This window comes from Orcinus orca, chromosome 14, assembly GCF_937001465.1.
Source record: "Orcinus orca chromosome 14, mOrcOrc1.1, whole genome shotgun sequence".
NCBI classification, from domain to species: Eukaryota; Metazoa; Chordata; class Mammalia; order Artiodactyla; family Delphinidae; genus Orcinus; species Orcinus orca.
The window spans coordinates 63,324,873-63,339,806 of NC_064572.1; the positions used below are offsets into that span (position 1 = coordinate 63,324,873).

A 14,934-nucleotide genomic window follows, 5' to 3' on the forward strand; every position below is an offset into this window, starting at 1 on the left:
GCACATGTGATACTCAGTTACCTATGACCCTGTGGCCCTCATCATTTTGATCTTATTCTTGGGCCCGTATCAATACTGTCACGGATGAGAGAGGGAGGATCAGGCCAGATGATGGCTAGAGCTCAGGTTTGATTCAAACCCTAGAGGTGGTTTTAATAGGTGGTGGGAAGGAAGCATGGCCTGAGTTGAGGGGAAATTGCAAGGCCAGATGGCATGGAAGGACTTCCCTAGCTGAGTTTAAGGGAGTTGGGGAATTGATTCTGAGGAGGCTTCCTAGGTTGTTGCTGGGTACGACGATTAAGCCTAGGCAGAGCAGGATATTTGCCTAGGAGGAGCTCACTGTAAGATCTGGAGTAAGAATGATATTCAAGATGAGCTGGAAGGGAAGGCAGGTGTCTGAGTGACCCAGTCCCCGAGGAGGTGAACCCCAGTTACATCTAAGATTTGGTTGAGTGGACGGGTGCAAATGGTTGTGGCTTATTTAATCAGAAAAACAGCATTTTCTGTGTGCGCTTCTGGTCAAGCTGTTACTTCATCCCTCCAAGCCTGACCCCCTTCACCTCCTCAGACCTCGGCTGGAGACCCTTGAGCTAGGAATCAAGACACTGTTCTGTGGTGAGAGCTGCCCCAACTCTTGGTCTCCACCTACTCTGGCCCTCTGCCCTAGGCAGAGAGCAGAAGGAGGTGGCAGGAGCACAAGAAGTGAGCTCCAGATTAGAGGACTGGCCAGAGGGCCTTCGGAGAGTTAAGCCCCGAGAAAAGACGTGTGCACATCCCCAGGAGCAGTCAAGTCCAAGGGGTTCTAGGGCTGAGGGGTGGGAAGGTAGGATCAGCCCTTCGAGGGCGCACGGGGTGGTGAAGCCACTACCAGGGGGCGTTACCGGGGCCGCGGCCCTAGGGGGCGGGGCACGCCAGACACCCGAGGGCTGTTTGTGAGCCCTGACCTATAGTGTAGGGTGGGAAGCGCCCTTCCCTGCAATTCACCCTGTTGGCCCCGCCTCCCAGGCTCCCGCCCCACCCCCCGGCTCCGCCTCCACCCCGCCCCTCCTCCGGCCGCGGCCCCTTCCTCCAGCCGCTGGTGCTGTGGTGCTGTGGGGCCGCGGAGCCGCGCACCAATGTCTCTATGGCCGGGGATCTGAGCGCAAAGGTGAGAGAGGCGTGGAGTGCGGGCGGCGGCGGTGCCCGGACCGGGGGGGCGGGGGCCAGGCCTTCCCACGTCTGTTAAACCCGCCAAGCTAGGCCAGGCCTTCCTCACCGCCAAGTCCCCTGGTCCCGAGTAAAGGCTCTAGAGGGGCGCGGGCCAGGCCTCGGGCCGCGCTGGGCGCAGACCCGCCACCGCAAAGTCGGGAACTGGCGTGGGGCGGGGGCCCGCGTGGCGAACAGTGTTCCCTGGGATCTGGGTCACGTCTCCCAGCATCTGGCTGCATCGAAGGAGAGCTTGTCCTCGAGCTGCAGCAGTAGAGACTGAGGTTAGACCTGAGGAGAGGAGAGAACCGCGGACTGTCCGGGATGGAGGAGGGAGGGGGTAGCGGGGGAGGGGCTCTCAGGCCTGGAGGGACCGCCATCCTACTGGGCAGAGGGAGATACCACCTACACTAGGCAGGTGGACATCTGGGATGAAGGTCGAGAGCCTGCCCATCCTACACTGATCCTGTTTGCAGGGTGGCTCCCCTCCTCAGTTCCCTCCGCCCTAAGATCTAATAGAGGGAAGGTGGTCAGAGTTCAGGGGGCTGGCCTTGGGAGAGGAACCCAAGCTGTGGAACCGGGGGTGGAGTGTGGGATGTGGACTGGAGACCTTGAAGCCTCGTTGCCACTGGGGGAGGGGGTTGGCAGCTCCGCCCCCCCCTTTAGCCCCATCCTCCCTCCCAACAAGTTAAATGGGGGCTGAGAGCTCCTGCCCAACTCCCATATCTAGAACTGCAGTATACATGGGAGTAGAGGAGGACTAAGTTACACATTCCATTGCATCTTTACTTTGCTAAAACTAGGGGCCTCCTCCTGCCTGGGTTAGGTAGCCCCTCCCTCCCTTACAGAGCAGCCTTGACCCATGCACCCATCCTATTTGAGCATGCGAGGTCAGAAACTTCCCCCATCACTACACACACACACACACACACACACACTCACAAACACATACTTGGATTCTGGCCTTAGAATTGGGACTTTCGGGAAAGGAGGCAGGGTTCTGCTCTGCATCTCACCCCCAGTGGACACTGGCAGCCTCCAAGCCTGCAGTGAAAACTGGACCCCTGTATGTACATATGCTTGTCTCTGCGTAGATGTAACTGTGTGTTTGAGGACTGTGTGCGTACGCATGTAGTTGATCCTTTTGCAAACATGATGGTGCCTGACCCACTATATCTATGGGTTTGTGTGCATGTCCCTACATGTACATGTGTATGTGCAGGACCCTCCTGTGAATAGGTGTACAATCCTTCATAGGGACATGTGTGGGTTTATAACCCTCCTTGTTAACACCATAGGCTGGGTGACTTGCTGAACAAATGGGCATGTAAATACAACTTTACATGTAAGTATGTATAAACATGTGGCAGGCCCTTTAGGTGAACATATGTGTGCACAAACCTCCCTGTGAATGTGTGTGTGCATGACTCTCCTGCAAGTACACGTGCTCACAGCCCTCTGATGAATATGTATGTATGTGTGTACCTATGTGCACGCACATCACCCTCCTCTGGACATATGTGACTCGTTTAAACCTGTGTAAGTGTGCCATGCGCCACACTCTGACCTGGGGTGTGTTCCTCTTGCCCAATTCTAGAGGCTGATCCCTCCTAGCCATAGGGCTCCCCCACACCCCCGCTTCTGCACTAAGCAGACAGGAGGCCCAAAGGTAAACAGGTGTGCCTCCACAGTGAGAGGTGGGGCATGCGCTGTTTGCCTGGGGCCTCTTGCTGCCCCAGCCCCCACACCAGGGGCCCATGCCCCTTCTGTGAGCCCGGCACTCTCCTCAGTCTACTCATACTCCATTCTCTCCTCTCTGGGCTCTGCCCACCACAGTGGTGACCTTTACCTCTTGAAAAAACCCTCCAAGTTCCTGTTCTCCCTCTGGCCAGTTCCCAGTCCCTCCTCTCTCTTCGAGGCCACATAGTTAATATTTGACCTGGAAGGAAAGGAAGAGGCCAGTTGCCCCCCTGGCCTTGTCTGATGAGATTGGGTGGGTCAGGTTTTTCTCCACACCTAGCCCAGCCAAGCCTCAGGAACTTCAGAGATCAGGCCTATTACAGGGACCACATCAGACCTGCCACCTATCCCAACCCCACCCCCAGCTGGTTGGCGTGAGGGAGGGTCCTGGTGTGGGAATAGTCTCCAAGATGTGCCAGGAGAGGTGGCCGAGAGCTCAGGGATCCTATCGTTCACCTTTTACATGTTGCTTATGTCTCAATTAAGTGACCTTGCACACTAGAGACTCCTGTACAGGTATTACAACTGTACAGTGGCGGGGGGTGGAGAGCAGAGGGAGGCAGATACACCCCGAGGTGCCTGTGAGTGCCTGTTTGCAGGTAGGGGCACGTGTGGATGCTTAGCCAGAGGGTATAGTACAGACTCGCATGGGCAGGGCAGAGATGTGCACCCCCTTGTAGAGGAATGCCGAGGAGGAGAAGTATCTAATTAAAGACAAATTCCAAAGGGAGCTTTCAGGTCAGGGAAAAGAAAAAACAAAGGGAAAACAGAACAAAATAAACAAAGGCCCATTAAGCATCTCTGCCCAGGCCTTCCTGCATAAGGCACCCCCGCAGGCGGCAGGGGCAGCTGCTGCCTGAGTTGGGTCTCCCTGTTGGGAAAAGGCACTCTCCCTAGGAACCCGAGCTCCACCAAGATGGAGGCCTAGCCAAGCTTCTGACTCGGTCAGAGGAGGGCTATTACCTTGGGTTTGGGTTGAAGGGAGTCTAGGGTCTTGAAAGTGGACAAGTTCCACCCAACTTCCTGCATCAGAACACCGAGGGGGACAGAATGGCTGAATCCATCCTCTTGTGGGAGTTTCGTAGATGCTGGGCCTCCTCCCTTTGGTACCACCTGAAGTCTGAGGGTAATGCTATCTACTTTCCACAGATGAAAGGGCTTTTTTTCCTGTTTTTTTCCTTCAGAAAACAGACCTCAGAGAACCAGGACCAGCCCTGCTGTTGGGGCAGGGTGACCCCATCAGTGACCTACAACCCCTCTGTGACCCCACAACTCCCTCTCACCATGGCATTTGTATTTGATGCCGACAGGCAGCATGTAATCCATTTCTCCTCTTGACCTCTTACCTGGGATTCCATGGCCACACAACCCTGTGATTCCATGTCTCCCCAATTCCAGGACCCCCCCTGGCCCCATGACTCCTGACCTTCTAAGTCACCTCCCTGGACTTTAACCCCTGTGACTCTTCTTCCCATCATCCCCTTAACTCTGGCCCTGGCTCCCCTTGGGGGTCTTGTTGGTCTGGGCCTCCCCAGGAAGATGTGGGGGAGGCTCTGGCCCCTCCTCCTGAGCTTCCTCACAGCAACTGCAGTCCCTGGACCTTCGCTGCGGAGACCATCCAGAGAACTAGATGCCACCCCGCGGATGACCATCCCCTACGAAGGTTAGACATCCCCAACCTCGAAAGGCAGCAGGAGCCAGGGCTGGGCCTGGGGAGGCAGCCCCAGAGCTGGGCTTATAGCTTCCCCTCTCCCCAGAGCTCTCCGGGACCCAGCACTTCAAGGGCCGAGCCCAGAACTACTCAACGCTGCTGCTGGAGGAGGCCTCAGCAAGGCTGCTGGTGGGAGCCCGAGGCGCCCTGTTCTCTCTCAATGCCCACAACATAGGAGACGGGACTCACAAAGAGGTCAGCCCCTGGAATTTGGACCACCAGAGGGTCTCCAGCTTCATCCAGCTCCTTGGGACCTCAACTTCCTGGAAACCCTGTCAGCCTTCCATAGCCTCCTGGTCAGACAGCACTGCCCTTCCTGGCCCAGGTCTCCCTTACCTCCAATACTCTTCCTGAAACTTACCCCACCCTGGGGTCCTATCACCTTGTCCCACAGGTAGTGGGGAAAGGCAAAGGCATTGGGTTCAATGCATCAGCCAATTCCCTTTACTGCCCCCTCCAGATTCACTGGGAGGCCTCCCCAGAGATGCAAAGCAAATGTCATCAAAAAGGGAAAAACAACCAGGTATGTGGTTCGCCCTCACCCCAGCTCCTTTCCTCTTTCTTTTCAGTGGGGGATGTCAGGGTTGGTGGGGACACAGATGGAGAGGTACGGATCAGCCAGTCTGTTGCAGCAACCACAATAAGCACTGTAAGTGCCACTGGAGTGGCAGGCCCTGGGAGCAGTATTTTTAATCCAAACATCTGGTGACCTACTAGCTTGGTCTGAGACAGCATCTTAATCTCCTCTGGGCTCCCCAATAATAATCATGTTAACAATAAGTAATCTCTAGTAAGTGCTGACTTAGCTATTATCTCATTTAATTCTAAAATAACCCTATGAAATAGTATTATCCTCCATTTTACAGATGAGAAAAATGAGGCTTTGGTCAAGGAATAGCTCAAGTACCCAGTTTTCTGTGGAAGGTGTATTAGTGAAGTGTCAGCCCTTTCTGGCTAAAGAACAGGGTGTCTGCAGGGGTCCTGTGTCTGGCTATGTAACAGATCCATCTGGAGAGCTTTTTACACAGTGGGGGTTTTTTTTTGTTTGGTTTGGTTTTTTTTTTTTTGGTTTTTTTCCTTGGCCATGACCAGGGATCAAACCCACGCCCTCTGTAGTAGAAGCACAGAGTCTTAACCACTGGACCACCAGGGAGATCCCTGGAGAGCTTTTTAAAAATACACATTCCCAAGGCCCACTGGCCTGGGGATTCTGATTCAGTGGGTCTGTGGTGGTGCTGAGGCAGCTGCATTTAAAGAGGCGTCTCCAGGAGATTCCATCAAGGGCTGCCTCTTAGTATAACATGGGTAGAAAATGGGGCTGGTGAGGCAGATGGAACCCAGTTTATGGAGGGCTGTAAACACCCAGCTCGGGGTTTGGATTTTATTCTAGGACAATGGGCACCCTCACCATTTGACACTTTAGAGAGTCTCAAACTTTAATGTGCAGTGAATCACCTGGGTGTATTATAAATGCAGATGCTAACACAGTACGTCTGGGGAAGGGCCTGAGATTCTGCAATTCTAACAAGCTCCCAGATGAAGCTGACACTGCTGGTCCCGAACCACACTTTGCCTTTAGAACATTTCCCAAAGCATGTTCTGAGGAGCATTAATTTTCAAAAGAGATGTTTAATAGTTAGATGAGTTTGGGAAATGCTGTGTGCTCAATCCCACAATGCACAGCAATACCCTTAAGGCTTTGAGGAGTCCTCAGTAAAGGTAGGTTTTACCTGTGGTTTCCTACTTATTTGACCACAGAATTCCCCCTCCCAGCTCCATTTTTTTAATGTAAACATCTTGGGGAAACACTATTATAAGAATATTTATTTGGTCCCAGGCACTAGGTGGCTTAAAATAGAGTGAGTCTGGAGGCACGAAAGGCAGTGAGGAGGCTGGGGGCATCATATGGGTCAGAGGAGGGAGGCCTGAGCAGGCTTGTGGAGAGGAGGGATGGATGCCAAAGTACTGCACCTGGTGAGGGAGTGGGATGAGACAAAGAGGCCTGCATGGACTCAAACCCTGGGTAATAGGCAGGAGGAGAAATCATTAACAAGGCAAAGAAGTCAAGAGGGTGGCAGCTTAGGGCATTTGATGGGCAGAGGAGGCCAGGGTAGCTGCAGTAGGGTGAATTAGGCCACAGGAAGGGGTAGGGCCCTATCATGTAGGGCCGGGAGCATATGGGACCCTATGTTCAGGACTCTGGTGAGTCACTGAAGGGTTTTTAAATACAGCAGTGACATGATCTGGTTTACATTTTTTAAATATGCCTTGGAAAGTGGGTTGCAAGACGGTGCTGACTGGTAGAATCTCTCTGGAAGGAAAATCCAGACAATGGTAACAGCAGTCTCCTTTGAAGGCAACGAGGATAAAAAGGAAACTGTTTACAACATATCCCTTTCTACCTTTTGAATTTTACACTGTGTGCATGTATTCCTCATTCACTGAATAAATAAATGGTTTCTGTAAAGAGTGGCAGAGTTGGGAGAGCTGCCAGGTGGTCGCATAGCTGCCCAGGGAAGAGGTGATGGTGGTAATTTGGACTAGGGTGGTGGTAGTGGAGGGGGAGTAGACCAAGTCATGAAACATGTAGGACAAAGACTTAATCACAGAGAGAGACTGAGTGTGAGGGTGAGGGAATGGGAAGCAGCAAAGATGACGCCTGGTTTCTGGACTGAGTGATGGGATGGACTGATGAAGTCGGAAAGACTGGATGAACAGTTTTAAGAGGGAGGATGCAGGTGAGGGAGGGGAGGGGATGAGCTTGGTTTCTGACAGCATGAGTGTGATGTGTCTGTGGGATATCAGGTGGAGCAATGGCTAGAACTTGGGGGTAGATTTGGTAGTGCCACCCCGAAGCAGGTGTGGGAGCTCCATGACTGGGGGACAGTGCTGAGGAGATGTAAGAGAGAAGCATCTTAGGGTGGTGAGAGCCCTTGGAGCCCCCGAACTGGGGGGTGCAGGGGACTACAGAAGATGCAGGAGAAGCCAGCCAAGTGTGTCAGGCAATCTAAGAGATAGCCAAGGGAAAAGGGGTCATGCCCCTGGGAGACCAAAGGACAGTGAGTTCCAGGGAATAGTCTGTGTTCTGGGCAGTGAGAAAGCCCACCAGGCTCTTGGAAAGAACTATTTGTCCTGTGGGTGGGGGCAAGAGCCAGACCACAAAGCTGGCCTAATGGAAGCAGTCTCTAAGGAGGCCCAGGGCTCACAGCCCTCCCCCACCTATCCCACAGACCGAGTGCTTCAACCACGTGCGTTTCCTGCAGCGCCTCAATGCCACTCACCTCTACGCGTGCGGGACTCACGCCTTCCAGCCTCTCTGTGCAGCCATTGTGAGTATTCCTGTCCCTGCCCTGATTGCTGGTCCCTGACCCTGGACTGGTCTGATCTTCGGCAACAACCCTGGCCTATCCTCAGGATCAATGACCTCTGGCCCTTCCTTCATTCCCCCAGGATGCTGAGGCCTTCACCTTGCCAACCAGCTTTGAGGAGGGGAAGGAGAAGTGTCCTTATGACCCAGCCCGTGGCTTCACAGGCCTCATCATTGGTAAGCATGCCCTCCTCCCCACATCGGCCCCTCATCCACAAGCATGCTGTTTGCGGACACTATCTCATTGCTAGGACTTGCCACCCATGTGTTATGTGTCTTGTTTTGTGTGACATGTCTCATGGCTGGCATGTCCCTGCCTCAGATGGAGGCCTCTACACAGCTACTCGGTATGAATTCAGGAGCATCCCTGACATCCGCCGGAGCCGCCACCCGCACTCCCTGAGGACTGAGGAGGCACCAATGCACTGGCTCAATGGTTAGGAGGACGAGGCACAGGATGATGGGGGGCAGGGGACTATTTCTTCATCTTTACTCCCTTGGGCAGTTGACCATCCCATCCCCATATCCCCAGGTGATCGTGTCTATTCCTGTGTGTTGTTGAGTGAGGGCGGTTGGGGGAGATCCCAGCCTAACTCAGAAGCCACCTGAACTGCCTGACCCACAGATGCTGAGTTTGTGTTCTCTGTCCTGGTGCGGGAGAGCAAGGCCAGTGCAGCGGGTGACGACGACAAGGTTTACTACTTCTTCACAGAGCGTGCTGCTGAGGAGGGCTCTGGAAGCTTTGCTCAGAGCCGCAGCAGCCACCGTGTGGCCCGTGTGGCCCGTGTGTGCAAGGTGAGGAGGACTGAGGGAAGGGCCAGGGTGTAGAGGCTGAACCTCTGATCCTGGCCCCTGACCCCATGCCCCTACCTCCCCAGGGAGACCTGGGAGGGAAGAAGATCCTGCAGAAGAAGTGGACCTCCTTCTTAAAGGCGCGTCTCATCTGCCACATTCCACAGTATGAGACACTACGTGGTGTCTGCAGTCTGGAAGCTGACACCTCGGCCCGCACGCACTTCTATGTGGCCTTCACGCTGACCACACAGTGGTCAGTGCAGGGACAGTGGGGAGGCAAGGAACGGGGACAGCATAGGGGCTGGAGCAGAGTTCAGTGAAGATGAGATAGGATCCACTGGGGGGAGGCTGGCTACAGACAGAGAACTTCAGGCACGTCCAGTGGCCTGCTCACCCTCAGGAGAGGCCCTGTGGGCCTGGAGCAGGGATTGGTCAGGGTAACAGTGGGCTCCAGGCCATGCAAGTGGGCAGGCTCCATTCAGTGTGACTCAGCCCCCTCCCCTATGTCCCATCTCTAGGAAGACCCTGGAGGCCTCAGCCATCTGCCGCTATGACCTGGCCGAGGTGCAGGCTGTCTTCGCAGGCCCCTACATGGAATACCAGGATGGTGTCCGACGCTGGGGCCGCTACGAGGGAGGGGTGCCGGAGCCCCGGCCTGGCTCGGTGAGTGCCCAGGCCTGGGGTCAGTGCTGAGCAGACGGGACCCCTGAGAGGGGCAGGAGGTCTAGCCTTGTGGGGAGGACGGGCAGGTGGCAGAGTCCTGAGGTTCACCACCCCGTCCCCCACCACAGTGCATTACAGATTCATTGCGCAGACGAGGCTACAACTCATCCCAGGACTTGCCATCTCTGGTCCTGGACTTTGTGAAGTTACACCCACTGATGGCTCGGCCCGTGGTACCCACACGCGGACGGCCCCTGCTGCTCAAGCGCAGTGTGCGCTACACACACCTCACGGGGACACCTGTCACCACGCCAGCTGGACCCACCTATGACTTGCTCTTTCTGGGCACAGGTGCTTCTGACCCCTGGCCTGAGCCCTTTGGTGACTGCTGGCCTGAGTCCTTGATCCCTGTTGACCTCTAGCCCCCTGGATGACCCCTGATCACAAAACCCTGATGACCACTGATGTTGATTCTTCAATAAACACTACTGGTCCCCAATGACCACTAGCTCTTGGTGATTGCTGACTCCTGTCACCAACCACAGTGACATTTGACCCTAGTCACTAATGCTTCTAAATCCAATACTTCTTGTCATGACTAGCTTGGAGTTCCCAATGTCCAGAGGGCCCACTGCTACTGGCCGAATCCTTGTCCCTGACCTCATGACTCCAAGCTGCTCCCATTAGGCTATTGCAGGGGGCTGAGAGTAGATTCCACTGTTGGAGTCTGACCTTCTGCCATTCCCATACCAGCTGATGGCTGGATCCACAAGGCAGTGGTCCTGGGCTCTGGGATGCACATTATTGAAGAGACACAGGTGTTCAAGGAACCCCAGTCTGTGGAGAACCTGGTCATCTCTCCGACACAGGTAGCCCCTGACTTGTGACCCTCAATATTCTGGCCTTGCCAGAATAAGTGGAGGGAGTGGGGAGGCTGGGCAGTGGCTGTGTGTGTGTGTCTGTAAGTGGGAGTGGGGTGTTGCCAACCAGCTGTCCTCTCTGGCTCCTAGCATAGCCTCTACGTGGGGGCCCCTAGTGGAGTCATCCAGCTATCACTGTCCAGCTGCTCCCGCTACCGCTCCTGCTACGACTGCATCCTGGCCCGGGACCCCTACTGTGGCTGGGACCCCGGCACCCATACCTGCGTGGTGACCACAACCGGAGCCAACAGGTCCCAGGGTAGCAGGTGGGAGGCCATAGGGGTGTGTGAGGGTCCCCTTTGCCCAGGGGATCGGGCCTGAGGGGTGGAGGAGGGCCTGCCAGCTGCAGGGAGTTGGGACCAGTTGTTGGTAACAGCTTTACTGACCCTTCCACTGGGGAAACTGAAGCCCAGTTCTCCTTGTTCATAAATCCCAATCTTCTATCTCCAGGACAGCACTGATACAAGACATCGAGAGAGGAAACCGAGGCTGTGAGGGCAACAGGGACACAGGTAAGTGACGTCACAGATGTGTGTGCATCTGGCTGCATAGCCTGTCCTCTTTACCATTTGATGCCACTTGTATGTGCATGTATGATTCTGAATGGCTGTGTCTGTGCTTTCAGCGAGAATGACCCAGCACAGAGTAAGTACTCGACAAATATTTGTTGCAAAAAAAAATTGTAAATAAGGAAACAGGTTCAAGATGTGAAGTTTTTTGTCACTTCTGGAGCTTACAGCCAAGTATATGCACAGGCAATCAAATGATCACACAACCAATTAATTACAATTATTTTCTTTGGTTTTTGTTACAAAAGGAATAATTACAACTATGACAAGGGCTTGCCCCAAGGAAGATCAGATGACCGAGCTGATAACTGAAGCAAGAGCAATAATCATAATAATAATCATAGCTAATATGTACTGAGTACTTACCATGCGCCAAGCACTGATCAAACACTTACATGAACAATTTCATTTATTCTCAGAGCATTCCTATGAGAAAGGTGCCATTATTACCATCTCCATGAGGGGCAATCTCTGGGGCACAGAGAGAATAAGTAAACTACCCAAAGTTAAATCAGCTATTAAGCAGTAGGGTCTGAATTTGAACCTGACCCTAAGCAGGCTGCCTGGAGTTTGTGCTTTTGATCACTGTTATGCTCTCTCCCCCAAGTTAACCGGGCAAATAGAGGGCATGGGGAGGGGGATGACACCCAAGTAGAGGGAAGAGCAGGCAGAGCAAGCTTGGTGTTTGAACAACAAGAGAAGAGGCTGGGGAAATGGGCGGGACTGTGTTGAGGCAGCGGAGTGGCATGATCAGCATAGTGTTTTTAAAAGGTCACCCCACTGCTGCATGCAGAATGGATTAGATGGGGGCCAGCAGTTGGGGAAGGAGAGACGTGAACAGGTCTAAGATAGATTCTGGAAGCAGAATCTTAGTGAGGGTTAGATAGAAAGATGAGGGGGAGAGAGAGCCAAGGGAAACTCAGGTTTCTGGGAAATGGCTGGTAGCCATACAGCCATTTGGTGTATGGTGATGACAATTCAAGAAAAATACCTGGTGTAGGCTGGGAGGGAGATTTTGGCCTTAGTTCCTGTGACATGTCCAAGAGATGCCCAGCATGTGGAAGATATTCAAATCTGATCCTCAGAAGAAGAGAACTCTTTGTTGGAGGTAGAGATGAGGAATCATTGGCAGATGTCAGGAATTGAAACCACTGAGAAGGGCCAACGTGAACCTTATGTGGGAGCATGAGCACAGAGAGCTTAGTCAGTTGTCACCGTAATTCCAGATTCTGTGCTTGGTGCTGGGGACCTAACAGTGGACCACCTGGCTTGCCATCTCCAATGCCTTCCCAGGACAGGCAGGCAATGACCACTTCTCCTGTCCCCCACTCCCTCCAGGGCCACCACCACCACTGAAGACCCGTTCTGTGCTCCGGGGTGATGATGTCCTACTGCCCTGTGACCAGCCATCCAACCTGGCCCGGGCCTTGTGGATGGTCAATGGGAGCATGGGCCTGAGTGATGGGCAGGATGGCTACCGCGTGGGTGTGGATGGGCTGCTGGTAACAGACACACAGCCTGAGCACAGTGGCAACTACGGCTGCTATGCTGAAGAGAATGGCCTCCGCACCCTGCTGGCCTCCTACAGCCTCACAGTGCGGCCAGCCACTCCTGCCCCTGCTCCACAGGCCCCTGCAATGCCTGGGGCACAACTGGCGCCTGATATGCGGCTGCTCTATGTGTTAGCCATTGCTACACTTGGTGGCCTCTGCCTTATCCTGGCTTCCTCCCTCTTCTACGTTGCCTGTCTTCGGAGAGGTGGACGAGGACACCGACAGAAATACTCACTGGGTCGGGCCGGCCGGGCAGGGGGCTCTGCTGTGCAGCTGCAGACAGTGTCAGGCCAGTGTTCCGGAGAGGAAGATGGTGATGATGGGGAGGGGGCTGGGGGCCTGGAGGGTGGCTGCCTCCAGATCATCCCCGGGGAGGGGGCCCCAGCCCCACCACCCCCGCCACCCCCACCACCACCGGCTGAGCTGACCAACGGGCTGGTGGCACTGCCCAGCCGGCTGCGCAGGATGAATGGCAATAGCTACGTGCTCCTGAGGCAGAGCAACAATGGAGTGCCGGCAGGGCCCTGCTCCTTCACAGAGGAGCTCAGCCGCATCCTGGAGAAGAGGAAGCACACACAGCTTGTGGAGCACCTGGATGAGAGCTCTGTCTGAGCCCAGCCTCCCAGGACAAATGCTCTTCCAAACCAGCCTGTCTGCCCCAGGCTGGGCCGCTGCCTCCCCAGCACAGACACCCTACCTTCATCCCTACAACTCCAGGCCCTTCTCCCAACTTTTTGATGTCCCTGTAGGGCTGGCCAGAGTCAGGCCCAGCCAAAGCCCCCTTCTCAGTCTCCATGGACCCATCTGTGAGCAGCCCAGGCCAACCGGTGCTCCTCAGAGGTAGGTGCTCCCTCAGGCTCTGCAGACCCAGAGCCAGCTCCTGTTCCCTTTTAACCTAAGCACTTGGGAGGAGAGGATGCCATCCTCCTGCCCCATTCATCTGCTCAAACCCTTCTTTCTCCCAGGCAGGGCTCTGCAGGTCCAGATGGCCTCAATGTCACCACCCTCTGCATGGCCCTATGTGCTGGATGGTCCTGAAAACAGACAAGACCTCTGCCAGCCACCAGAACCACCTGAGCCCTGTGTACATTCACGTGTGCACATGGAAGAATGTCTTATCAGCTGGGCTGCAGGGCCCCCACGCCCACCTCCTGGTGCATTCTTGTTTCATCCCTTCTGGACTTTGGGTACCCTCCCAATTTGCCACATCCCATCCTACCTAGTCCTCTCCTGTAGTCCCAGCCCCGTGTGATGACCTCTTTGGCAAGAGCTTGGGAACAGGCCAGCCTGGGGAGGTAAGACTACTGCATCATTCACTCTTCTTCCTTAATGTGCAGCCCTTGTAAGTCAGCCTCCTTACCCCCTTAGTCACTCTCAAGAGTGACAGAGACAGTTCCAGGCATGGTGTTCCTCATGAACATGTGCTTACATTTCCACTCACGTGCACCTTCTGAGCCTCCCCTTGCTGCGCTGGACCTGTGTCTGTTGGGTTTGATCCATGAACATTTCAGAGGGAGAGCTCTCTCCCATTTAGCTGTCCTCACAGACACTTCCTTAGGATGGGTGACCAACACTGCACTCAATGAGCCAGCCTCCCTTTTGTGGACCAAACATTTGCTACCCCTAGACCAGAGCAGGGGGAGAAGAGATCTGATGTCTCACCTGGCACATGAAGCCCGTTCTTGGAACTATGCAAAGGATAAGAGGCTGGGAGTTTGGATGCTTGGCTCCCACCCCTGTCCTACCTCACCGGGGCACTTTCAGGGTCCAGGGGCCTCTGAAGTCTCCAGGCCCATATGGGACAATCAAAACCTGACTGAGCTCCCCCATTCCCCTTGGGTGAGGGTGACTGTTATTTTTGTAGCTGAGAACGTGGAGTCCCACGGGATTTTTACTGCCCTTCACCCAGCCTCTCCCCCCTCTACCCCACAATGAATGTATTTATTGTAAACCGGCTACCATTCTTTAGGAATGCCCCCGCTCACGACCCAGGGAGGCGGGAGAGGCATGTGACAGGGTGGGGAGGCTGGGTTCAGTTCCTCCCCCCACTGTTGGTTAATAAATACCCTCCTTCCCCACAGCTATGAGTGGTCTGCTTGGTCTAGACTGGTCTTCTCCTGACCACCAGGGGACAGGCTTCTGAGCCTATGGTAAAGGTGCTGCAGGGTTGGCTTTGCTTCCCATAAAGCCATTTGCAGAGGAAATTGGGCTCCTCAGCTTCCATCCTGACTGTCCTGGGCAGGTACAGTCCTTTTTTAAAGGCTCTCACTATTTATTGATCATGGTGATAAGGGGATGACAAACAAAATTACGACAGTTCAAGAATTCATACAACAGTTTCTAGGTTTTTACCTCCTGGCTCTTTTTCTCACCATCTCCCCCCATCCCTCACCTCATTTTTAGCTAAGCCTAGAAGATGCTGCCTATTTAT

The 14,934-nt window shown here is 54.3% G+C and overlaps 1 protein-coding gene across 5 annotated transcripts; it reads left to right on the forward strand.

Moving 5' to 3' along the window:
• Positions 1 to 1,039: 1,039 nt before the first annotated feature.
• SEMA4G (semaphorin 4G) lies at positions 1,040 to 14,583 on the forward strand. 5 transcript variants are annotated; one of them, XR_004482638.2, is made up of 16 exons: positions 1,040 to 1,147; positions 4,110 to 4,588; positions 4,683 to 4,831; positions 5,097 to 5,159; positions 7,867 to 7,965; positions 8,087 to 8,180; positions 8,326 to 8,439; positions 8,629 to 8,798; positions 8,882 to 9,051; positions 9,317 to 9,461; positions 9,590 to 9,812; positions 10,215 to 10,330; positions 10,472 to 10,647; positions 10,832 to 10,893; positions 12,289 to 13,343; positions 13,469 to 14,583. XR_004482638.2 is itself a non-coding variant. In XM_004268464.4 (15 exons), the coding sequence occupies exons 2-15, from the start codon at positions 4,465 to 4,467 to the stop codon at positions 13,113 to 13,115; spliced, it is 2,532 nt and encodes an 843-aa protein (XP_004268512.1). In that variant the 5' UTR covers positions 1,040 to 1,147; positions 4,110 to 4,464; the 3' UTR covers positions 13,116 to 14,583. The 5 variants fall into 5 exon arrangements, 1 of the variants encoding a protein (XP_004268512.1); XR_004482640.2 differs by having other exon boundaries at positions 13,473 to 14,583; XR_004482641.2 differs by having other exon boundaries at positions 10,472 to 10,632.
• The last annotated feature ends 351 nt before the right edge of the window (positions 14,584 to 14,934 follow it).